This window comes from Pelophylax lessonae, assembly GCF_965119305.1.
Source record: "Pelophylax lessonae genome assembly, chromosome: 2".
Classification (NCBI taxonomy): domain Eukaryota; kingdom Metazoa; phylum Chordata; class Amphibia; order Anura; family Ranidae; genus Pelophylax; species Pelophylax lessonae.
In genome coordinates this window covers 553,293,302-553,318,220 of record NC_138769.1, presented here as the reverse complement: position 1 = coordinate 553,318,220, position 24,919 = coordinate 553,293,302, and the positions used below count along the sequence as shown (strand labels likewise).

General features: G+C 42.3%; 1 protein-coding gene across 1 annotated transcript in view; it reads left to right on the top strand.

Annotated features, from left to right (window-relative positions):
* The window catches only part of ADCY6 (adenylate cyclase 6), a 370,168-nt gene that overhangs the window by 287,876 nt on the left and 57,373 nt on the right, over positions 1-24,919 (top strand). The window contains exons 8-10 of the mRNA XM_082245102.1: positions 850-1,008; positions 1,588-1,729; positions 6,424-6,552. Of these exons, the coding sequence (XP_082101228.1) occupies positions 850-1,008; positions 1,588-1,729; positions 6,424-6,552 (430 nt within the window). The remainder of the gene's footprint in view (positions 1-849; positions 1,009-1,587; positions 1,730-6,423; positions 6,553-24,919) is intronic.

The following is a 24,919-nucleotide window of genomic DNA, read 5'->3' as shown; positions in this document are numbered from 1 at the left end:
TTTCTTAAGTATTCATCTCTTATAGCTGGCGGGCAGTGATTGTACGAAAGAATGACTTCAGTACAACCAGCCTGCCCATAAATAAATCGAAATTCAGCTGGTTCCTGCTGAATCAGCCAAATTCCGATCCATCTATGGCTGACTTTACACTGACACCACTCCAGCCCTCCTGTTTCAGGCTCCCTTATAGACGTGCAACACATGTGCTTTGTGTTTGCCCCCTCCAGGCATCATCTACTGCAGGTCAATCCTTAAGTAAAATTTGGATTTGGAACTATCACTAACTAATCTTAACACTGCTCCCACCCCCTTCTAACACTTCTAACATTACTAACTAACCTGTAGAAGAAAGATGCATATACTTACCAATTCTTAGGGCGGCTCTGGTCCGTTCATGTGATCAGCTCCCCTCTGTCAGCTAGCAGCAGCTCCAAGGAAGAGCCAGCAATGGATGGTTCATAGTAAGCCTATGGGTGACGTCACCGCTCAGGCATTACAGCCATTGTTGGGAACACTCTTTGCTCTCCCCTGTAGCTGACACAGGAAAATACGTAAAAATAAAAAAGAAGGGAAGGGAAAGAGGGGCCCCCAAACAGCCTCATAGTGTAATACAATTTTAATCAGTGAATGAACATGAGGAAAAGTGAGGGATAAGTAATCCAGAAAAAATTTGCATATGTTTTTTTTTTTTTGTAGATTTTATAAATATGTATTGCCATGCATCATTGATAATATATCTGTGCAGTCGTGTTGATCTATATCAAATATTGACAAAATGTTGACAACAAAGATCATTTGTCTGGCGCATGTATATTATGATGGGATACACCTCTAATTCTTTTCCCTCAGGCTTGTGCGAGAAGTGACCGGCGTCAATGTAAACATGCGGGTAGGGATCCATAGTGGACGTGTTCATTGTGGTGTCCTGGGCCTGCGCAAGTGGCAGTTTGATGTGTGGTCTAACGATGTGACTCTAGCCAACCATATGGAAGCAGGTGGTAAAGCAGGGTGAGTGAATGTAGAGTTTTAATCTCATCATACGCTAATATATTTTCTTTAGTGTTTTTTATTTTTTATTTCAGGTAAACACCAGCCTCTAATGCTGGATATACAGTGCAGAGGGAATTTGATCTTTCATTTAAAAAACATTAAAACCTCTATAGGATTGTTTTGTTTCACCAGTATGCATGTCTGTTATCTATTGCATGTGATATAGCAAACTGGCTTTTCTCTATGTTCAGAGAACAGTAAGGAGTCAAATGGAACTTTCCATTCCACCAGATGACCTAAATATTTAACCACTATTATCTTTTGTGATTGTTCCTACCATATACACATAATGGGAACCTGTATTGAGACAAATATGTAAGCTATAATTGCTTCCTTCAATTCTCCGCTGGCTTATAAACACCTGTTCTGCATACTTGTTCCAGGCCGAGACTCTAAATATTAAAGTCAGTTGATATGCATGGCAGCCAGATAACCTGCATTATCAGGAAGAAAAATCAGCATTGATAGCCTACACGTGTCTTTTACAAATGTTTTCTTTCACCGTGTTCTAAATGTGCTATCGTCCTCTCTGTTCAGGCGGATTCACATCACTAGTGCAACCTTAAATTACTTGAATGGGGATTATGAGGTGGAGCCTGGTTTTGGAGGGGAAAGAAATGCATATCTGAAGGATCATGACATCAAGACTTTCCTGGTGACCGGATGCAGCCAGAAGAGGGTAAATGTACTTACTGTATCTAATCTTTGGAGCAGATACTCCTATGTGACTACATCAGAGAGTATCTCACCACATTCCATAATGCAGTCATAAAGCAAATTTCAGATCAGTATTTTAATAAAGTAGAGTAAATTCAATAAACTGCATACATTATGTGGTCACATTAAAATATTTCTCATCAAAACATTCACTTTGCATAAAAATGGCATATGTGTGAAATCATCATTTTTTCAAACAGGATTCATTGAAAGCCCTTATTTTCTATGAAGCCCTCTATTATCTTCACCTTGGTAGCTTCATTTTCTGCTCTCATAGGTTTTGTAAAGGGAACATACCTAGAAGCAGTGGAAAACCATGCCTGAGACAGGGACTCCAGAAAGAAAATTGCGATGCTAAGCACCTTGTTCCTGCGCTCAGAACCAGGCTCTCAGACTGCCTCTATCCCGGAACTCCCACTTGGCATCCACTATGGCTAAGCCTTGCTGCCCTCTACGACCGGGGTGGTCAACAGAACACTGCAAACATAAACAAAAAAAGGTTGCACCAGCCTAGCGCATTATCCTCAGTAGACTTTTATTAATGAAATATTAAAAGATGGCTACTCACAAACATGCAATGTAAACCAGCATATCAATTCCATAGAGCAACGTCCATGTTGTAAGTCCAATGTCTCATGAAGACGAAAGGCTAACGCGTTTCAAGGCAGTGCCTCTTCCTCAGAGCCTCAACACCTAGGAAGAGCCCAACCAGGTTTGTCTTGCACTTTTATTCAGCAAGGCAGAAGTTCAGTGCAGGAGTGCTTTGTACAGCAAGCCCATGGCATACAACTTGTCCAAGCCACTAAACCTATGTCCATTCCAGACTAACAGGGTGCCCCCAGCAGGTTCCCCAAAACAAACAGGCAGCAAGGTACAGGCAGTACCTTTTAAATTTTCTGTCAGCGGTTAGCCTTTTCACCCGGCAACTTCAGGCTCCCACAGCAGTGGGAAAGAGAGAGGGCGCACTCAGGCAGCTTACACGTGGACAGGCCTTTGGACAGCTCAGACTAATAAATGAGGTCTGGGTAATAGTAAAGGACGAAGACTTTAGTTCACCAAGCGCCACAAAGCCTTTGGGCTCCAGGACCGAGCTGAACCTTTTACGATTTAAGAAAACAAAAATCTTGATTTCTCCATAACAGGTGCAAATTCTGGAGCCTCTCACCTTGTGTAGGTGAGAAAGCTATGTGACAAATAATACACTGTCCACAGTCTTGCCAGCAAGTGCCTCGCATACCTGTACTCTTCTGCTTAGTCATGTGGGAAGGACCACATTTTGCCAACATACAGCATTACCTTGCTGAGTTCCTGGCCTATGTTCCACACAAATGTTAACATCTTGCAGAGCTGGAACCCACCCTGTGACCCTTTCATTGTTCCCTGTGTTCCAAACAAAACTCTGTAGTGGAAAATGGTCTGTAATCCTTCAGAACTGTCTGCCCAGAAGGTAATACTTCAGTAAATCTAGTCCCACTTTCTGGCCAGAAAATTACTTTCCACTATTGAACAGTTCCTCTTCACAGAGATTAGTTTCCAGCTGAGGTATGCCAATGGATGTTCTTCCCTATTAATTTCCTGTGACCAGACTGCTCCCAGGCCAACATCAGCAGCATCTGTTTGACAGTTCCCAGGCTGAGAAGAAATTCACGGGTGAAGTCAGTGGTTGTTGACAATGGTCCCTTGCACAATATCGCCTTCAGCTCTTGGAAATCACTTTCTCTGTCTTCCATGGTGTGTTTGGTCCCTTTGGTAAAATCAGGAAGAGGATCTGCTATCATAGCATTTAGGCACAAACCAATAGTAGTATCCTACAATCCAAAGAAAGGCTCTAACCTGTGTTTTTAACATAGGCTGGAGCTAAACTTGAATTGCTTTATGAACCCCTGCCCAATGCTCTTGCTCAAATACTGATCTGCTTCTAGCCCTTTTGCAAATCTTTTTTTTGGATTGGCTGTTAACCTGGCCTTACAGATAGAATCTAATACTTCCTGAACCTTTTGTAGGTGGGAAACCCAATCAAGGCTAAGATTTACAATACCTTCTAGTTTTTCATATGCTTTCTATGGCTTAAGAATGGGATCCATCATTCTTTGGAATGAAGTCAAGGTCCCATTCCAAAAGGGAGGACCATGTACTGGTACAGACCATTAGGTGTCACAAAAGTTGTCTCGTCCTTTTCCCTGTCTGTTAGGGGAACCTGCCAATACCCCTTAGTAAGATCAAGGTTTGTGATGTACCTGGCAGGACCTAATCTTTCTATGAAGTCACCTACCCAGGGCATGAGATAAGCATCTCATTTGAATATTTCATTTACTTTTTTTTAAGTCGTTACACAGCCTCTGGCTGCCATCGGCTTAGTGATGAGCATAATGGGACTGAAAACTTCTCTAACTATTCTCAACTGGCTTTTCTCTGAGACTCAGGTACCCGATAATGTTTGTATGTTACTTTGACATGAGGCACAGTCAGATTGTGATGGTAGAATAGCCGTTCAGTCGCGTAATTCAGAAGTATCTTGCAAGAACTCTCTAATCTCCTGAATCTGAGTAGCAGATGGAGTCTCTGGGATCCTAACCTCCCAATCGTTCCAAGGTTTTATTAGGTGAGCATGATTATATATGAAGAGGTTTTCTCTTCCTGGTATAACTGGTAGTTGACATCAGTGATGTAACTGGTAGTCAACATTGCTGATTTTCTTCCTACCATTTTGCCCGATTGCCAGAAATGTACTCTCTGGTGCGGGGGCAACAAAAGTTAGACCATGAAGCTCCGGACCCTTTTTCTAAGTCGGAGCGACTTGTGTCGCTCCTATTAGAACGGGTCCACAGCTTCTCTATGCAGGCGACCTGTCAGGCGACCAGGTCGCCTGACAGGTCGCCCCAGTGTGAACCGGCTCTCAATCTTCCTTTTTTTTTTATTTACTTATTTATTTTATTTTAACCTAAGTAACTTCTACCCTGCATCTCTGACATAAAGAACATTTTCGTACTGGCCAGCTCTGCATCTCAGCATTTCTTTTATCTTGGTTTTCAATACAAATACAAGATTCTCTGCCATGTTTTGATGATCACAGTGTTATTTACTCAGCGCTTATGTAAAGTTATAATGTTCTTTTATACGAATGTTGCTTTGTCAGTTATATTCAGATGACCTGAATCAGCAAGGCATTGTAATTTGTTATATGTTGATGTGTGCAGAAATTTTCACTGATCGTCTTTAACTATGTTTCAGTACTTCAGCATACAGTGGGAAAAATATTTATTTGATCCCCTGCAGATTTTGTAATTTTGCCCACTTACAAAGAAAATAAGGGTCTATAATTTTTATCATAGGTGTATTTTAAATGATATAGAAAAAATATCAACCAAAAATCCAGAAAAAAACACATAAAACAAATGTTATAAATTGAGTTGCAGTTCAGTCAGTAAAATAAGTATTTGATCCCCAAGCAAAACATGACTTAGTACTTGGTGGAGAAACCCTTGTTGGCAAGCACAGAGGTAAAACGTTTCGTGTAGTTGGTTACCAGGTTTGCACACATCCCAGGAGGGATTTTGGTCCACTCTTCTTTACAGATATTCTTTAAATCCTTAAGGTTTCTTGGTTGCCAAGGCAGCAAAGGAATGGCTCAAGTTGAAGCACATAAGGGTCATGGGGTGGCCTAGCCAGTTTCCAGACCTTAATCCTATAGAAAATTTATGGAGGGAGCTAAAATTTCGAGTTGTCAAGAGGCAGCCAAGAAACCTTAAAGATTTAGAGAAGATCTGTTAAGAATAGTGGAACGAAATCCCTCTTGAGATGTGTGCAAACCTGGTCACCAACTACAAGAAACATCTTACCTCTGTGCTTGCTAACAAGGGTTTCTCCACCAAGTACTAAGTCATGTTTTACTTGGGGATCAAATAATTATTTTACTCACTGAACTGCAACCTAATTTATAACATTTGCTTTATGTTTTTTTCTGGAATTTTGATTGATATTCTGTCTCTATCATTTAAAGTACACCTATGGTAAAATTAATAGACCCGTCATTTCTTTGTAAGTGGGCAAACTAAAGAAAATCTGCAGGGAATCAAATATTTTCCTCACTGAATGTTGTAAAAAGAGCCAAATGTGCAATTTACAAAGCTAAAAAACCAAGATAAGGATCCTCATTTGCAAAAAAATGTATAGTTATTTTTATCAGCGCTTAAATGAGAAGTTTGGGAATAGAAAAATACTAACATACATACTCCCTTTTGTGCTGCAGCATCTGTGCCACACTGGCTCTAAGCCCAGGAACTGAATGATCACAGGACAGAGAGAGGTGGCTGTCAGTCAATACTCTTTGCCACTCCAGCACTCACTGAAGCGCTTTTTATTTATTTATTTATTTTTTTTTGTGGTGCCGCCTGTCAGACTAGGCATGTAGTGGTAAAACTGACGCATTGCAATGCACAGCATCGTGAACTCATCCAAGCAGCATCATGTCTGCTTGTAGATGGGCAGTTGGAAGGCATTAAAAATATGGATAAACCCCCTGTTTTTACTGGCTCCTCCCAACTGCAAGTACAAACAAGCCCTTAAGGAAGATAAAGGTCTGTAATTAAATGTTCATTTAAATTTATAAAAATAAAATGATTCTAGATATTAATTCCAATATGTTTTTATATGCAGAAAGAGGAAAAGGCAATGCTTGCAAAACTACAAAGGGCAAGAGCAAATTCAAATGAAGGCCTTACAAGAGTCTGGGTACCTGAAAGATCTTTTCCACGCAACAAAGGCTCCAAAGCCTTTCGACAAATGGTGAGTGCTATGCAGTTTTTTATTAAGGGCAAAAATGAGGACAAATTTTAAATACATTTCAAAAATCAGTTGTGATTGGTCTTGGATTGCTGTTGAGCACATCTCGTACAGTTGACTTGAAATCAGTTGTGAACAGTCACAGAACAATCAAAACAATTGCTATCCACTCAAAAGTTTGACGGGTGAGCTGAAGGTGTGTTGGAGATATTTTACCATGCTCAGCAGACACACCCTTAATACAAATTATTTAAAAAAATCCATATCTTCATCTGACAAGGTTTCACAATCCAGCAACCAACATATTGAACAGAATCAAAGTATGTTTTGTTAGAGATCAAAGGATATAGATCTTATGCACAGATCTCTGGAGCCTTCTGGACCTTGTAACATAGGTGTGTTTTATGTCTAACCTGATTGGCATTCTTTTACATCAGTGTAACCTTTTTTAAAAAGGTAACTCCATTACCGGAGGAGAGCCAGGATCGTACCCGTCAGGCGCAGGCAGGGGCCTGCACAGAGGTGGGCGGAGTAATGGAGGTGCAGGCATCAGAGCAGAGTAGAGGGGTGACAGGAGGGGTAGAAGGGGACAAGGCAAGGAGGCTGATCCTGGGCTGGAGCACCCCAATTGCCAGACCATTATTCTTGATCTTTAAGGATAGTTTACAAATGGGTATTGTGCCAGCTGATTGGAAAAAAGCCAACGTGGTACCGATATTTAAAAAGGGGCCGAGATATATCCTGGGTAACTATAGGCCGGTCAGCCTAACATCTGTAGTCTGCAAGATTTTGGAGGGGATGTTAAGGGACCACATACAAGACTTTAGTAATGAAAACAGTATTATTAGTAGTAATCAGCATGGATTCATGAAAAATCGTTCTTGCCAAACCAATCTATTAACCTTCTACGATGAAGTGAGCTGCCATCTAGATAAAGGAAAGCCTGTGGATGTGGTGTATCTGGACTTTGCAAAGGCCTTTGACACCGTTCCCCACAAACGCTTACTGTACAAACTAAGGAAGGTAGGTATGGACCATAAGGTGAGTACCTGGATAGAGAACTGGCTCCAGGGGAGAGTCCAGAGGGTGGTGATTAATGCGGAGTACTCGGATTGGGCGGGTGTGGAAAGCGGGGTCCCCCAGGGTTCTGTCCTGGGACCAATCCTGTTTAATTTATTCATAAATGATCTGGAGGAGGGGATATCGAGTACAATCTCTGTATTTGCGGATGATACTAAACTAAGCATGCCAATATCTTCTATGCAGGATGTGGAAACCTTACAAGCTGACCAAGAACAAAATAATGGGGTGGGCAACTACATGGCAGATGAGGTTTAATGTTGAAAAATGTAAAGTAATGCACTTGGGGGCCAGAAACCAGAAAGCAAACTACTCACTAGGGGGGGAACCTCTGGGTGAGTCTAGGATGGAAAAGGACCTGGGGGTACTGGTAGACAACAGGTTTGGCAGTGGCATGCAATGCCATGCCTCTGCAAGCAAAGCCAACAGAATACTGGGATGCATAAAAAAGGGGATTCACTCCAGAAATAAAGAGATTATTCTCCCACTATACAAGACTCTGGTCCGGGCCACATCTGGAGTATGCTGTCCAGTTCTGGGCACCGGTCCTCAGGAAGGATGTGCTGGAACTGGAAAGAGTCCAGAGAAGGGCAACAAAAATAATTAGGGGAATGGAGGACAGCAGCTATGAGGAAAGACTACAAGCACTGAACTTATTCTCTCTGGAGAAGAGACGATTGAGGGGGGGATATAATATCAATGTACAAATACTGTACTCGTGACCCTAGCATAAGGAACAAACTATTCAGTGAAAGGAGATACAATAAGACACGTGGCCATTCACTAAAACTAGAGGAAAGGCGGTTTAACCTTAAAGTGCGTAAGGGGTTCTTCACTGTAAGAGCGGTAAGGATGTGGAATTCTCTTCCACAAGCAGTCGTATCAGCAGGGAGCATTGATAGTTTCAAAAAACTCTTAGATTGGCACCTTAAAGACCACAACATACAGGGGTATACAATGTATGGTTAACAGCAAACACACACACACATCATAGGTTGAACTGGATGGACGGATGTCTTTTTTTCAACCTCACTAACTATGTAACTATGTAACACTATAAGTTATGGAATGTAATGTAATTTATCTGTATGTCTGTATTGGTCACTCCCCCCACCCCCCAGTCTGAGAGATGAATATTCCTCAGACTATTTACGAAAAAGAGCATTTACACCATGACTTCATTATGAGTCTTTTGTAGAGCCTGCTAATGGACATTTTATAACATCTCTGCCTTGCTTCTAGCTTTGGGCTGGTTTCTGACAAATTTACTTATTGCTTTAGTCATAAATATTATTAACTATATTGTTATTATATATAATAATATATGTTTATATATATATATATATATATATATACACACACTATATTATCAAAAGTATTGGGACACCTGCCTTTACACGCACATGATTTTTAATGGCATCCCAGTCTTAGTCCATATGGTTCAATATTGAGTTGGCCCACCCTTTGCAGCTATAACAGCTTCAACTCTTCTGGGAAGGCTGTCCACAAGGTTTAGGATTTTTTCTATGGGAATGTTTGACAATTCTTCCAGAAGCACATTTGAGAGGTCAGGCACTGATGCAGACGAGAAGGCCTGGCTCACAGTCTCCACTCTAATTCATCCCAAAGGTTTTCCATCAGGTTGAGGACCTAGCTTTGTGCTCTGGTCCAAATTATTTGGTCAAGGGGAATTATGGTGTGGGGTTGTTCTTCAAGGATTGGGCTTGGCCCCTTAGTTCCGGTGAAGGGAACTCTTAAGGCGTCAGCATACCAAGACATTTTGGACAATTTCATGCTCCCAACTTTGTGGGAACAGTTTGGGGATGGCCCCTTCCTGTTCCAACATGACTGCCCACCAGTGCACAAAGCAAGGTCTATACAGACACGGATGAGCGAGTTTGAGGGGACAAATCTGACTGGCCTGCACAGAGGCCTGACCTCAACCAGATAGAACACCTTTTGCATGAAATAGGGTGGAGACTGTAAGCCAGGCCTTCTTGTCCACATCAGTGCCTGGCACACTGCTAAACCTTGTGGACAGCCTTCCCAGGAGAGCTGAAGCTGTTATAGCTGCAAAGAGTGGGCTAACTCAATACAGAACTTTTGGCCTTAGACTGGGATGCCATTAAAGTTTATGTGCGTGAAAAAGGCAGGCGTCCCAATACTTTTGGTAATATACTGTAGTATTATTATTATTATTATAAATAAATTGAAAATATTTTTGTGCCTGAGGTGTTACCTTACATGACTGCCTAAAAAAGTCATGAGATTTTGATTTGACCATTTTTGTCTCCCACTTGAGGGAATTAGGTTGTTCAGAACAGTATGACTCCCCCATTCTTTCCACTCCATTTGGGTTTGTCAGACCTAATTATAATCAAAAGCTTATCATATATTAACAGTTCTACCAACATGACCCATTTGTCATATGAATTGATTTTAATCAAATTCAAAAATACAGTCATGCACAAGTGAAAAGAAAAAGTCAAAATCTACTATTTTGCTTTCATAAATTGAGAGCAAGCACCAATAGAAGCAGACATACAGTAACAATGTATATAATTGAATCCAGTTGGTGTTCATGCACCATACACATGCCATGCCCTCGCTGTGTAGCCAGCAACGAGGCATCAGAACATGCTGTGACATGCTGTATTTTCTTTTACCTCTGTAAGTACCTGTCTGTTGTTTTAAATAAATTGTTTGGTGGTTTTATACTGTGTGGCATCAGTTCTCCTCCATGAGTGCAGATGCAACCTGATCTGACATGCTGATCCTTAGAATCACTTGAACCGGAAGTTGGTGTCCTGCTATTACCATTTATGAATGTCTAGAGGTCTATTAATTACATGCCTGGCTAATCTCTGTGGTGGGGATCTTTCATATTTGGTTAGAGGCCAATCTTATTTGTGGTGAAGGGCACGAGTGTCTTGGTCGTCTCCTCAAGATACATTCCTGGAGTCGGTGAATTGTTGAATGTTTTCACTTGTTACTGGCCTTTACTGTTGTTTTTTTTTTAAAGATTTGCACATCACTAGTGTTTGTCACTTGAGGTTTCAGGGCCTTTATTTGTGTGGATGTGCACTCATTGTATGTGTATCTATTCTGTAAAAGGACAACACCACCAAAGTGGAGAATGGATCATGAAAATGCTATCACCTACAGCATAACCAAATAATGGTTTATAAATTGGCAATATATGTAGCTTCCCACGGTCTTAAATTCACTTAGTGAGTGTTTAAACATACAAGAAATTAAAATGTTCAGGCTGCTGTGAATCCGGAGTATGTGGGTCTGTTATAAGCAATGTGACAGCAAAGCTGCACTGTTAGTGTTTTGGGGATTCTTTGGCCTCCCAGAAAATGCTAATTTACTCAAGGACTGAGCCTGAGAGAGGCCTCCCGGTGCAGGTAGTCGCAGACAACACAGGGATGCACAGCTCCTCTCTCAGAAACACTTAATTAAATAGCTCATCAGAGTGCCTCCTATGGGATCTGCCTAATGAGACATGCCAAGGGGCCAGCAACTCTCAGCACACATGCCTTTCTCTGCCAAATCCTTCCTAGAGGCAAGCTGCAGCCTTGTCACTTATGCCCTAAAGACCGTCTATTGAAAACGCGTTGCGCTTCAGTAGTTTGATAAGAACGAGACAGTGAGTCAAACTGTGTGTGCACGTGGAGTCAGGGGGTCTTTTACTCAGTCTGATGTCATCCTCAGTAAAGGCTAAAGCCCCTGGAAATCTATCCATAATAAATGTGCTCTAATTACTGATTCCATGTGAACATCCTCCTGACTAATGAGCAGAACATCTGTATTAAAATAAGCTGCCAGCACATTTGGATTCCCGTATACACTGAAGGGGAGGCTGTCTGTTCTCGACGTGTCTATAAAGTCTGAGCACATCAAAGCTCCTATCCTCAGAGGTTAAGATCTGTGGAATAGAAACACTGTTGAGGGATGTATACCGTCAGGATTGTGCTGACGTATGTTGTCTGAGGATAAACATGCTGTTTCTGTACAGTTCCCATGTGTCTTTGTTTCCCAGGACTGTTTTTTGCCCGTAAAATATGCTTTTTGCTATAATTATTCTGCTAGACTTTGTGCTGCTGATGTACTCCAATATACCGTATTAATAAGACGTTAAAAACACGTTCTGTGAAATGATTTACCGTGCACTGAGCTCAGGGAAGCAAAAGAGTTTTTATTGATACATTTTCCAAGTTCAGTTATTCCCACATGTTTTTTTTGTAAGTACTTTAAAGTGAACGTCTGCTTTGGCCATGCAGGTGCTAAACTGCAGGTTTACTTTAGGTGGCCACAGCGTCCTCTTACACTTGCCTACCCTTTATTCTGCTGTTTCTCTGTTCGCTTGTAGCCCTGTGTAAGCTCCTGGTTGTACAGTATTTTAGAACTTGCACAAGGCTTAGGACTCTCTTCCAGTCCCAGGGTGATAGCTTTGAGTGCCTGAGCAGCTAATCCCGACTCACCAGCATTTGTAATTAGAAGTATTCTAAACCTAAAGCATAAAACTTGTATGCCCGCCAACAACAGGATACCTCCTTTATGATGAGCCATGAACTTGCAGTAATTCCCAAATCTATAGTACTGCACCAAAACAAATAGAAAAAAAAATGGTAGGAAAAATTTTGTTTGGCTGTCTTATACTGGCAAAAATAATAATTTATCCATGCATGTAAGTACTTTAACAAGCAAACATGCAGGTAGTATGAACTGATTTGCTCCAATACATACAGAGCTAAAGATGTGCAGAGCTGGTCGGTAGCCTGCTAACGCCAGTGGGACACTAACCAGCTCTTCAGATTGGCCTGGCATCTAGAAGGGCAGCAAAGAGGACATTATCTCACTCCAGGAAAAACATCAGTAACAGACTGATATTCTACATAAGGTACAGGGACTGACTGCTGACGACCTGAGAAAAGTCGTTTTCATTGATGAATCCCCTTTCTGATTGTTTGGGACATCTGGAAAAAACCTTCTCCAGAGAAGAAAAGGTGAGCATGAGCTCACTATCATCAGTCTGGTGTCATGCTCATACCAACAGTAAAGCATCCTGAGACCATTCATGTGTGGGGTGGGTTGCTTCTTAGCCAAGGGAGTGAGCTCACTCAGAATTTTGCCTAAGAACACAGCCATGAATAAAGAATGGTACAAAAACATCTTCTGAGAACAACTTCTAACCATCCAAGAACAGTTTGGTGATGAACATGTCTTTCCAGAATGATGGAGCACCTTGCCATAAGGCAAAAGTGATAACTAAGTGAGTTGGGAAACAAAACATGGAAATTTTGTGTCATGGCCAGGAAACTCCCCAGACCTTAATCCCATTGAGAACTTGTGTTCAATCCTCAAGAGGCGGATGAGTGAACAAAAAAAAGCCCACTAAAGGCCCGTACACACGTACCGATTGTCGGCCGAAAATGTTCGGCCGATTTTCGGCTTGTTAGTATGATGCTTCCGACAGCGCACTTTCGTGCAAGCATTAAAATTTTTGTATGCCGACACCAGAATGGCCGATTGTTCGCCAGTCAGTACAGATTTCGGCCGACAGACAGCAGATTAGCAAGACTGGGCATGCTCGGAAAAGAAAAAAGACAAGGAAAGTTAACCATCACATGACATCACTTCTGCAGTCGGCTGTTGTTGTCCGACAAAATTCGTGTGCAGTCTTTTGCACTTTTCAACAGACGAGACAGCCCTCGGACAAAAGACGGCCGATCGTTCGGCCGACGATCGGTACGTGTGTACGGGGCTTAATTCTTACAAACTTCAAGCATTGATTATGCAAGAATGGGCTGCCGCTGCCATCATTTAGGATGTGGCGCAGAAGTTGATTGACAATGACAGCATGCCAGGGCGAGTTGCAGAGGTATTGAAAAAGAAGGGTCAACTCAACACTGAAAATTTTGACTCTGCATAAACTTAATGAAATTGTCAATAAAAGCCTTTGACACTTATGAAATGTTTGTAATTGCATTTTAGTATACTATAAAAATATCTGACAAAAAGATTTAAAAAACACTAAAGCAGCAGACTTTTTGAAAATTAATATTGGTTTCATTTTCAAAACTTTTGGCCACAGCTGTACATGTACAAGCACAGCACACACAGACAGCACACTGCACAGGCACTGTCACTGCCAGTCTGGCACAGCATAATAAACCAATACTTGAGGGTAATTCTTATTTCTACAATAAGAATCAGTTTGCTGTCAGTTTATTATTTCAACAGTTCTAATTCTCAGATATATTCAAAGAAAAAGTGCACAGTCTACAATAATGCCATTAGTGTGTGGATTATACCAGTTACCACTTTTTATCAACTGCTCACTCCTCTCTCTCTCAGCATTCACAATGACAATGTAGGTAAATATCACACTAAAAAGACTACTGGGGCAGGACCCCAGCTTAAGGCTGCCCTTTTTGAGCATTACTGATCTATTTTTCTTTTTCATTAGTGTGATATTTACCTCTATTGTCAAATTTGGCAATGCTAAGAGAGAGAGGAGTTGATAAAAAGTGATGGCTGTTATTGTTCCACATATTAATGGCATTCATATTTGTCCTATGAATTGGCAATTAAAACTGTTGTTGAACTATTGATTCTTCCTATTGCAAAAAGCACAACCCTTCTTATGTTAGAAATAGAAATACCTGGAGAATAAAACACTTCAATTTGTGTTGATTCATTTTATGGGTGCCAACATGACCCTTGCTCTATTCCGCCTGCCTCTAGAGAGGTCATTTGTGACACTGAATACCCTCTCTGCAAAGGCTTGAGAAGCTGGGATAGCCAGCAGGTCTAATGCAAAAGATTTTAGCTGGTGATAAAAACTGTCACACTTTGACAGCCAAAAATCTGTTGCGGTGTCCTCACTGATGGGGGCAACTTTTGAAAGCTCTTCCTTATATTTCTGATCTGTGGTTCTATGCTGTTTGGGGAGATCCTCTGCAGCATTCTGCAGCATTTAGAAAGAAACCAAAAGACTTGCTGCTTAGATGTGGATGGCAGTGCTTCTTCCACTTCCTGCGAGAGTTCCACATCATTTTCTTCAGACAATTCCTCATGTTGTATGTGTGTGGCAATGTGGATTTTCTTATGGCATACTCCTCTACCTATTTAAGCAGTTCCTGAATCTTCTCATCCGCCACATCAACAATGGTTTCACAGGCAGTGGGAGCTGACAAAACAAGCAGCTGCTGCAAGTGGTAAGAACATTTTATCAGTTGGATCTAAGAATGAAGCAAAACACTGGTTCACACTCCCTTTAATTTTCTGTGCAATTGTAGCAAGATCTTGGTAGCTAGTGTTCTGCCTAAAGTCCTCAAGGTGGCTGAGTAGATCAAAGAGGGCAGGGACATGGACATGGTGTCACTCTGGAGGGTTTTAGTATGTTCTGCAAAAGGCAGCAGTAGGTCATGCAATGATGTGAGCTTTTGCCATTCACTTGGGAGCAAGCTGTCCCATCCCATGTTTGCGATTTGGCAGACGAACTCTTTCAGTTTGAGGAGTCTTGCAATCATGGTAAATGTACTTGACCAGCGTGTGGGGCAGCCATTTAAAAGAGTAAGGCCACAATGCTCCAATATTTTCTGTGTTGCAATTGAAGACTTTCAGAAAAGGTTCACAATTGATCTTGTTTTATCCAGTATTCTCTTCACACTTGCCTCCTTCTGCACCATGTGGACCACAGGTTGCAAGGTATGCACCACACTTGGTGTCCGGGCCATGTGGATCTTTTGGTACCTAACAAGTGGAACACAGCCAAACAAGCATATACTATAGAAAAGGTTACGGTTCCATTCTATTATTTTAATACTTAACATCTTATGGGAATACTTTTAGAGCAGGTAGTACCCCCATATCAATCATCTCATATCCATGTGATAATTGACTGGTGTCAACTGTGTCATTATGTGAAAGAATAATAAAAATGGCTCATCGCAGATCATCAAGTTCGGACTCTGAGTCACTTTGCGTCATGGGGGAGTCTTCCTTACTAGAGCTGGGTGGTTTTTCTGCTGCGGTTTGTTTAAATGCTGCCACCATATTGCTCCCATTGTCTGTTATCACTGTAAGGATCTTCTTTGGTATGTCCCACTCTTGCAAGCATTTTGTCCACACGAGATTTGATTTACCGTGCAGCGTGTGAGTGAGCTACTTGTTCAAGGGCCAACAGTATGTGTTCAGGTTTATGTTGTTAAACACAAAACTAGTATAACAAGTAATGAAGCTGAGATTCCTTTTTTTTTCCACAAATCAATGCAAATAGATGCTCTCCGGGCAGCAGCCAGTCACTTTTTGAATTTTTGTTTTTAATCTTCATACTGTTTATCAATCAGATTGCTTCGTATCTACTGTCTCCATCATGCTAACAAAGTCCTCATCTTCAATTGTTCTGACTGGTAATCCGGTGTGCCCAATCCTTCTTGCTATGGCCTCCTCCCTGGCCTGTTGTTGTTCTTTTAGAGTAAATTTTGTATTTTGAAGCACCTAAAAGAGTAGTGCAAATAGTTTGCAGTGGTGCTCATCATTTGAGGTTTTCTGTATGTAATAGGAGGAAAAATTCAAGTCATTCTGATTTTACATTCTTTCTCACCCCACACAGTCAGCCCCAAGTTGTCTATATACTACGTGTATGGCCCAGCCCAGGGCCAGCCTTAGGCCTTCAGACGCCCTGTGTCATGCTAAAATTGACATTGCCACAGCCCCTCCCAGTGACCAAATTTTTCTATATATATTTCAATTTGGGGAAAGCAGCAGCTGATAGATATCATGAAATCAAATCACTCATTAAACTTCAGTAAATAAAGTGCACAACATAGACAAACAAACAAACAGCTATTACTTCAGAATAACAAAAGGTATAAAATCTGACTGCAAGAAAGTTTGTTAAAAAAAAATCCCTGCAATAGATAAGACTATTCGCAACAAAAGTGGAGTTACTGTAAGTGCTGTGCTTACCTTTGTATGAATTTCAGGATGAGTTGCCTGCAAACTACGCTTCAAGTTTGTTGTATTTTTACCAGTGAGTGTTGCGCCACATGGTTTGCAAAGGGTCTTGTCCTTAAGATCAAATGTAAAATAGTTTTTTTTTTAAAATCAGAAACAAAGTTTATTGAACACAATTGAAAGTTCACAGGCTTCAATTCAACAAACTCCCTTACAAAGAGAGTATAGGCAAAAAATAACAAATACATGACATCTTCAAGAAAGTGCATTCCCAGCAAAGTAAGGACAGCTACACACCCAAGCATGGTAACACGAGCACACATCAAAGATCTGCTCCATAACCTGCAATCAGAACATACAGGGAGCTATTGGAGTAAGCGATCCATGATAAGATCAGCTGGTGCCAGGCCTGGCTGTGCCAGCCACCCAGCCCATATTTTTTCATATCTTAGCGGGACTCCTCTATGTTGATAAATTAGGCGTTCATACCGTAGGGTAGCGCCCACCGCCTTCACCCACATCTCCAGCGAGGGAGGGGACGGGGACGTCCAGTGCTGCAAAATAAGCTTCCGGGCCTGAAAAAAGGACCTCGACAACGCCAAACGCACGTTGACATCAGGCGAGTAGTCCTCCACCATGCCAAGGAGGCACGGCTTCGGATCAACCGGCACAGAGAGGGAAAAAGCAGCATTAACAGTCTGGACCACCGCCGTCCAATACCTGTGGAGCTTGGGGCAGCGCCACAGAAGGTGAATGAGGTCTCCACAGTCGTAAAATACTTTCTTAGATCGTCTCTTCTCTTTCTACCAGTCACAGACGCTGACGTTTCCTGTATACTTTGTGCAGCAGTGGGGATGGGAAAATAGGAGGAGCGACTCAGTCGTAGTCCGACTCGCCTCAGTGAGGTCTGGACGCGGATGGTGAGGAGGAAGCCTGTAATGCACAGTGCTCTGGACGGTGGTCTGAGTAGGCCTGTAATGCTGCAGAGTGCTCTCTGGACAGTGGTCAGAGCAGGCCTGTAATGCTGCACAGTGCTCTGGATGCCAGTGGTCAGAGGAGGCCTGTAATGCTGCACACAGTGCTGGATGATGGTCTGGTCTCAGCCGGTCTGACTTGGATGGCCTGTAATGCACAGTGCTTTGGATGCTGGTGGTCAGAGGAGGCCTGTAATGCTGCACAGTGCTGGATGGTGGTCTCAGGTCAGGTCTGAGGGATAGCCTGTAATACACAGTGCCCTGAATGCCGGTGGACAGAGGAGGCTTGTAATACTGCACACAGTGCTGAATGGTGATCCGGTCTCAGCCGCCCTGACTTTGATGGCCTGTAATGCACAGTGCTTTGAATGCTGGTGGTCAGAGGAGGCCTGTAATGCTGCACAGTGCTGGATGTGGACTGAGGGATAGCCTGTAATTCACTTTGCCCTGGATAACAGTGGTCAGAGGAGAACTGTTGTTGTGCTGCACAGTGCAGGATGGTGGTCTCAGGTCTAAGGGATGGCCTGTAATACACAGTGCCCTGGATGCCACTGACAGTGGTCAGAGGAGGCCTGTAATAATGCACACACAGTACTCTGGATAGACAGTGGTCTGGGGGAGCTGCTGTAATTGTAATGAAAACTTTGATAAAAACGTTTTCGTTGACTAAATAACACTGATGAACAGCAATTTTCAAGTCTTGCCACAGACTCTCAATTGGATTTAGGCCTGGACTTTGACTGGGCCATTCTAACATATGAATATGCTTTGATCTAAACCATTTCATTGTAGCTCTGGCTCTATGTTTAGGATCATTGTCCTGCTGGAAGGTGAACCTCCGTCCCACTCTCAAGTCTTTTGCATACTCTAACATGTTTTCTTCTAAGCTTGCCCTGTATTTGGCTCCATCCATCTTCCCATCAACTCTGACCAGCTTCCCTGTCCCTGCTGAAGAAAATCATCCCCACAACATGATGCTGCCACCACCATGGTGTGTTCAGGGTGATGTGCAGTGTTAGTTTTCCACTACACATAGCATTTTGCTTTTAGGCCAAAAAGTAAAATTTTGGTCTCATCTGTTACATAGTTACATAGTTACATAGTTGGTGAGGTTGAATAAAGACAAAAGTCCATCCAGTTCAACCTGTGTAGATGTGTGTGGCTGTAATCATCTCACATAGCCCTGAATGTTCTGATCCTTGATGTACATCTAAGAGTCTTTTGAAAGCCACCATACTTCCCGCAGAAACCACCTCTTGTGGTAGAGAATTCCACAATCTTGTAGCTCGAACAGTAAAGAACCCCCCACGTTGCCTGAGGTTAAAATGGCTTCTCGCAACTGCAAATGGGACTTCTGATGATTTTCAACAACGGCTTTCTTCTTTCCACTCTTCCATAAAGGCCAGATTCATGGAGTGCACGACTATTAGTTGTCCTGTGAACAGATTCTCCCACCTGAGCTTTGGATCTCTGCAGCTCCTCCAGAGTTACCATGAGCCTCTTGGCTGCTTCTCTGATTAATGGTCTCCTTGCCCGGCCTGTCAGTTTAGGTGGACGGCCATGTCTTGGTAGGTTTACAATTGTGCCATACTCTTTCCATTTTCGGATGATGGAATCAACAGTGCTATGTGAGATGTTCAAAGCTTGAGATATTTTTTTATAACCTAACCCTGCTTTAACCACTTGACGACCGCCCACCGCAGATTTACTGCGGCAGGCAGCCGCTCCTGGGCAAACCGACGTAGTACTACATCGCTCGCTCAGGAGACTCTAGACGACGCTCTCCCGCCCCCGTTCATTAGCCGTGGAGCCAGTGCGTGTAACAGGCGGCTCCGATGGCGGCCGGCCACTCGCGATCTCCCCCCGCTGACAGAAAATGACAGACAGCTGATGTAACCACAGCCGTCCGTCATTCTCCCTGAAGTGATCACATAGGCTATGTGATCCTGCTATATAGGATCACATGTCTCTGTGATGATCTCACAAGCCCAACCCCCCCCCCCCCCGCCCCCACAGTTAGAATCACTCCCCTAGGCTTACATTTAACCCCTTGATCACGAATAGTATTAAACCCTTCCAATGGCATTATTACAGTAACAGTGCATATTTTTAGCACTGATTACTGTAGTAATGTCACTGGTACCCCCAAAAGTGTCAAAAATGTTAGTTAGGGGTCCGATCTGTCTGCCGTAATGTCGCAGTCCCACAAAAAATTGCCACTCTTTTCAGATATTTATTTGTAAAAAAGTTGGAAAACCATTTATCATTTTCCTTTAACTTAACAATTATGAGCCACTTTGTGTTGGTCTATCACATAAAATCCCAATAAAATACATTTACATTTTTGGTTGTAACATGACAAAATGTGGAAAATTTCAAGGGGTATGAATGCTTTTTCAAGGCACTGTATATATGAAAAGCGCTGCGTAAATTGACAGCACTATAATAGAACCTGTAATAAAAATAAAATGGATCAAGGTCTAAAGCTGGGTACACATACGGAGTAATTCTTTTTTTTTTTTTTTTTTCAACCAGTAAATAGAACAAAATAAAAAATAAAAACTCAGATTCCCGCCTTCATACAAGTGATGGGGATGCAGGGATATTTCATAGTTACATAGTTACATAGTAGGTGAGGTTGAATAAAGACAATAGTCCATCCAGTTCAACCTGTGTAGGTGTGTGTGGCTGTAATCATCTCACATAGCCCTGAATGTTCTGATCCTTGATGTACATCTAAGAGTCTTTTGAAAGCCACCATACTTCCCGCAGAAACCACCTCTTGTGGTAGAGAATTCCACAATCTTGTAGCTCGAACAGTAAAGAACCCCCCACGTTGCCTGAGGTTAAAATGCTCCTCCTCTAATCGCATTGTATGCCCTTGAGTCCTCATGCAATCCCTTCGACTGAATAGCTTTTTTTCTAAGCTGAGATCCCCATTGAGATTTTTATAAATTGCTATCATGTCCCCCCTCCGGGGTCTCTTCTCCAGGGAGAATAAATCAAGCGATTGCAGACGCTCTTCATAATTAAGGTCCTCCAATCCCCTAATCAGTTTAGTTGCCCTTCTCTGGACTCTCTCCAGCTCCAACACATCCCTCCTGAGGACTGGCGACCAGAACTGGACAGAATACTCCAGATGCGGTCGGACCAGAGTTTTATAAAGTGGAAGGATTATAGTCTTATCTCTGGAATACATCCCTTTCTTTATGCATGCTAATATTCTGCTGGCTTTGGCAGCTGCCACTTGACATTGCATGCTATTGCCTAATCTATCATCAACCAAGGCTCCCAGATCTTTCTCCATTTTTGATTCCCCCCCAAGGGTTCCCCCCCCTAACGTGTATTGTGCTTTTATGTTTTTAGTCCCCAAGTGCAAAACCTTACACTTCTCCACATTAAACCTCATTTGCCATGTCGTTGCCCACTCCGTTATTTTGTCCAGGTCATTCTGTAGGATATCTGCTTTATGCTGTGCAGTTATAGCCCTGCCTAATTTTGTGTCATCTGCAAAAACTGATATTTAACTACTGATCCCGACCTCAATGCTGTTTATGAATAAATTGAACAAGGTTGGTCCCAGGACTGAGCCTTGGGGGACCCCGCTTACCACCTCAGACCAGTCTGAGTATGCGCTGTTTATTACCACCCTTTGGACACGCCCTTTTAGCCAGTTCCGTATCCAAGAGCAAACCCTGCTGTCGATACCTGCAGACCTTTATAAATTAAGCGCTTGTGGGGAACTGTATCAAACACCTTAGCGAAATCCAAGTACACCACATCCACTGGTCTGCCCCTATCTAGCTCACAGCTCATCTCCTCGTAGAATGTTAAGAGATTGGTTTGACAAGAACGCCCATTTGTAAACCCGTGCTGATTACTGCTGATGATGTTGTTGTCTTTAGCAAACTCTACGATACAGTCCCTTATCATCCCCTCCAGAAGTTTACATACTATCGATGTCAAACTGACAGGCCTATAATTTCCCGGGATATGCCTCTGCCCCTTTTTGAATATCGGAATCACGTTAGCTTTCCTCCAATCCCCTGGTACATCTCCTGTCCTAATACTGTCCGCAAAGATCAGGAACAGTGGTCTAGATATAACCTTACTGAGTTCCTTGAGTACTCTCGGATGTACGCCATCCGGGCCTGGTGATTTGTTTGTGTTAAGTTTATCCAGCCTTTCCCTGATTTCACCCTCTGTTAGCCATAGTGGCAAGTCCTGTGTATTACTGCTAACCATACAGTCATGGTCAGTGTACCCCTCCGTTTCCTGTGTAAAGACTGATGAGAAAAAAGCATTCAGCACTGTTGCTTTTTCAGTGTCCTCTGTAACCATCCTCCCATCATCGTTAATTATGTGTGCAATATGCTCTGCCCTAGTTTTTTTGCTGTTAATATATTTAAAGAATTTCTTTTGTTTTTTTTTTACTATCCTCCGCTATTTGTCTCTCAAAGATGATTTTAGCCATCCTGATTTTGTGTTTACTTTTCTTATTTGCCTCCTTGTATTGCTCGAAAGCCGATACTGTGCCCTCTGATTTATATTTCTTGAAGGCCAATTTTTTTCCCCTAATACGTTTTTTAACGCTACGGTTTAGCCAGCCAGGTTTGGCTTTGTCTCTTCTAAATTTATTTCCCATAGGAATGCACTGCAAGATGCATTTGCTTAATATGTTCCTAAAGCATTCCCATTTTCCTCTGTTGTCAGTGATCCCAGGGTTTGGTCCCAGTTTACCCTTTCCATCAATGAGTACAATTTTGGAAAGTTTGCCCATCTGAAGTTTAGGGTTCTTATGTTCCCCACTTGCCTTGTTATATTGTTATTTACACTAAATGTGATCATCCTGTGATCGCTAGAGCCCAGGTAGTCCTGGACTCCTATTTCCAGCTGTGCTATTTTATTCTGACAATTCCTGTGTTAATAGGCCCTTACTGTTCGAATTTCAGATCCAACAACATCAGGCTTCTGGAACAGTTTCTCAGGCATCCCCCATACCTCACCATAGTCAAGGTGTGCTGGCAAAATAAAAAAACAATACCTGCCATTTTGGATTTGCTAGGATAGCATAAAACTTATAATATTGTAAAAAAAAATGCATGGCTGCAGCAACCTAAAAACCTCTCCTAGCCTTACCTTACCTTTTAAAAAAAAAAAAATGAGTGCCCACAGCGTGCCCCCTTAAATGCAGAGTGCCCACAGCATGCCCCCTTAAATGTAGAGTGCCCACAGCGTGCCCCCTTAAATGTAGAGTGCACACAGCGTGCCCCCTTAAATGTAGAGTGCACACAGCGTGCCCCCTTAAATGTAGAGTGACCACAGCGTGCCCCCTTAAATGTAGAGTGACCACAGCGTGCCCCCTTAAATGTAGAGTGCCCACAGCGTGCCCCCTTAAATGCAGAGTTAGCACAGCGTGCAGAGAGACCAGCGTTCACTTACCTGATGCTTCTCCTAATCCTTCGCGTCTCCCTCCTCCTCCTCCTCCTCCTTGGCCAATGGCAATTGTTCGCCTTTCGGCCAATCGCCAATCAGGAAACGGGTCTCGGACCCGCTTCCTGATTGGCCAGGAGGAGGATCAGGAAGAGGATCCGTGTGACAATAGTGAGTCATTCGCTATTGTCACACAATGGGTGGGCTCAGGGCGCACTGCTCTGCGCCCCGGGTCCATCCTTTTCTGAAGAACAATGCACGCACTACAATGCAGGCTGCGCTGTGAATGGCGGCGGCGGCGGCGGTAGGCACTACATTCCCCATACAGCACAGCCCTTACTCGCCATCCTCATCATTCCACTCGCAAAATGCGAGCAGGCGAGTGGAATTTTTGAGGGCTGCTTAATGCACAGAATAGTACTACTGTGAGAGTTGTGTTATTTTTCAGCCACACAGTATTTGATTTGAACATTAGCAGCTCAGCTCCCATCCTACATTCTTAGTTGGAAGATTAGGTTTTGCATTGCTTAACTGCTACCATCATCTGTTCACCACAGAATTATACATCTGCTGTGAATGTTTGTGTAGTATAGCAAAGATTATCTGCAGACTCTAATATAGCAGAGGGGTTTGTGCATATGTCTGGATTATGTCGTGGTTCTCCTTCCCATTATACTGTAGTCAGAAATGTACCAATTAGGTTTGGGGCCCCAAGAAAGTTGTCCCTTTGTTATTTGTATGATTTCAAGTTTATTAATTAGTCATGTAGATGCAATGGAAAAAAATGTCAAGGGTATTGCAGATGGTGCACAGGGGAACAATCTCAGAAGCAGTAAAATAATGCCAACAGCAGCAGGGGAAAAGTGCATTGCTCTTCTTGGATTTAATTATGTGATGTGTTTTTGGATCTATCTATCTATCTATCTATCTATCTATCTATCTATCTATCTATCTATCTATCTATCTATCTATCTATCTATCTATCTATCTATCTATCTATCTATCTATCTATCTATCTATCTATCTATCTATCTATCTATCTATCTATCTATCTATCTATCTATCTATCTATCTATCTATCTATCTATCTCAGCAATTGGATGCTCCTAGAGTTCTAGACCTGCTGCTAGCATTATTTCCTGTTGGTGTATGATGTCTAGGCTTAGCGTTGTTCATCACCCTTAATCTGTTTGTCATAATTGTGTGCAGAGAATTTGCAATGACCCTGTAAGGTTGTTGACCTGTTTTGTTAAGGTGTAAACTCCAGAGCTGTCATCCTGATCCCATCTTTACTAGTAGTACTAGAACTGACATGCAAGCCACTGAAGTCTAAAGAAAAGCTTGAATTCATGTTCTTCATGCTTGTTTTGGGCCCTGGACTCACTAGTGAATGAAGCTAGGCTAAGGATAAAAGCCCTAAAGCCTGCACCCAAGAAAAAAAAAAAAAAAAGTCAGCAACGGCTACTCCCATTATTCTATGCTAACAGGTCCCCTCAATGTTGTGTCTGTGCCAAAAATTACATCATTGTTTCATGACTTGCCAAACCGATGATGTGTTTAATTGTTTCCTGTGATATACTGCAGTATACCAGTTCCATGAGCAGATGTGTGTTTGGTGTGCGTGTGTGGGATGTTGTAAATAAACTATTGTTAGATATGACTAATTGGTCAAAGTCTGTATGTATCAGTACTGTGTCTAATAATACTCTTTATTCATCATATGTGTTGATGTTTGCTACATTTTTTTTGTTTGGAATCTCAGGCAACCATCACATGGCTTTATAACCCATGGGCAACTGGTGCATGACAGCTGTTAGGCAGATTAACCACTTCCCGAAAACCGATGTACCTGTACGTTGGCTTGAAGTGGCTGTACCTGCAGGCATCATCCTGATACCGTTTTTTAGAGCCGG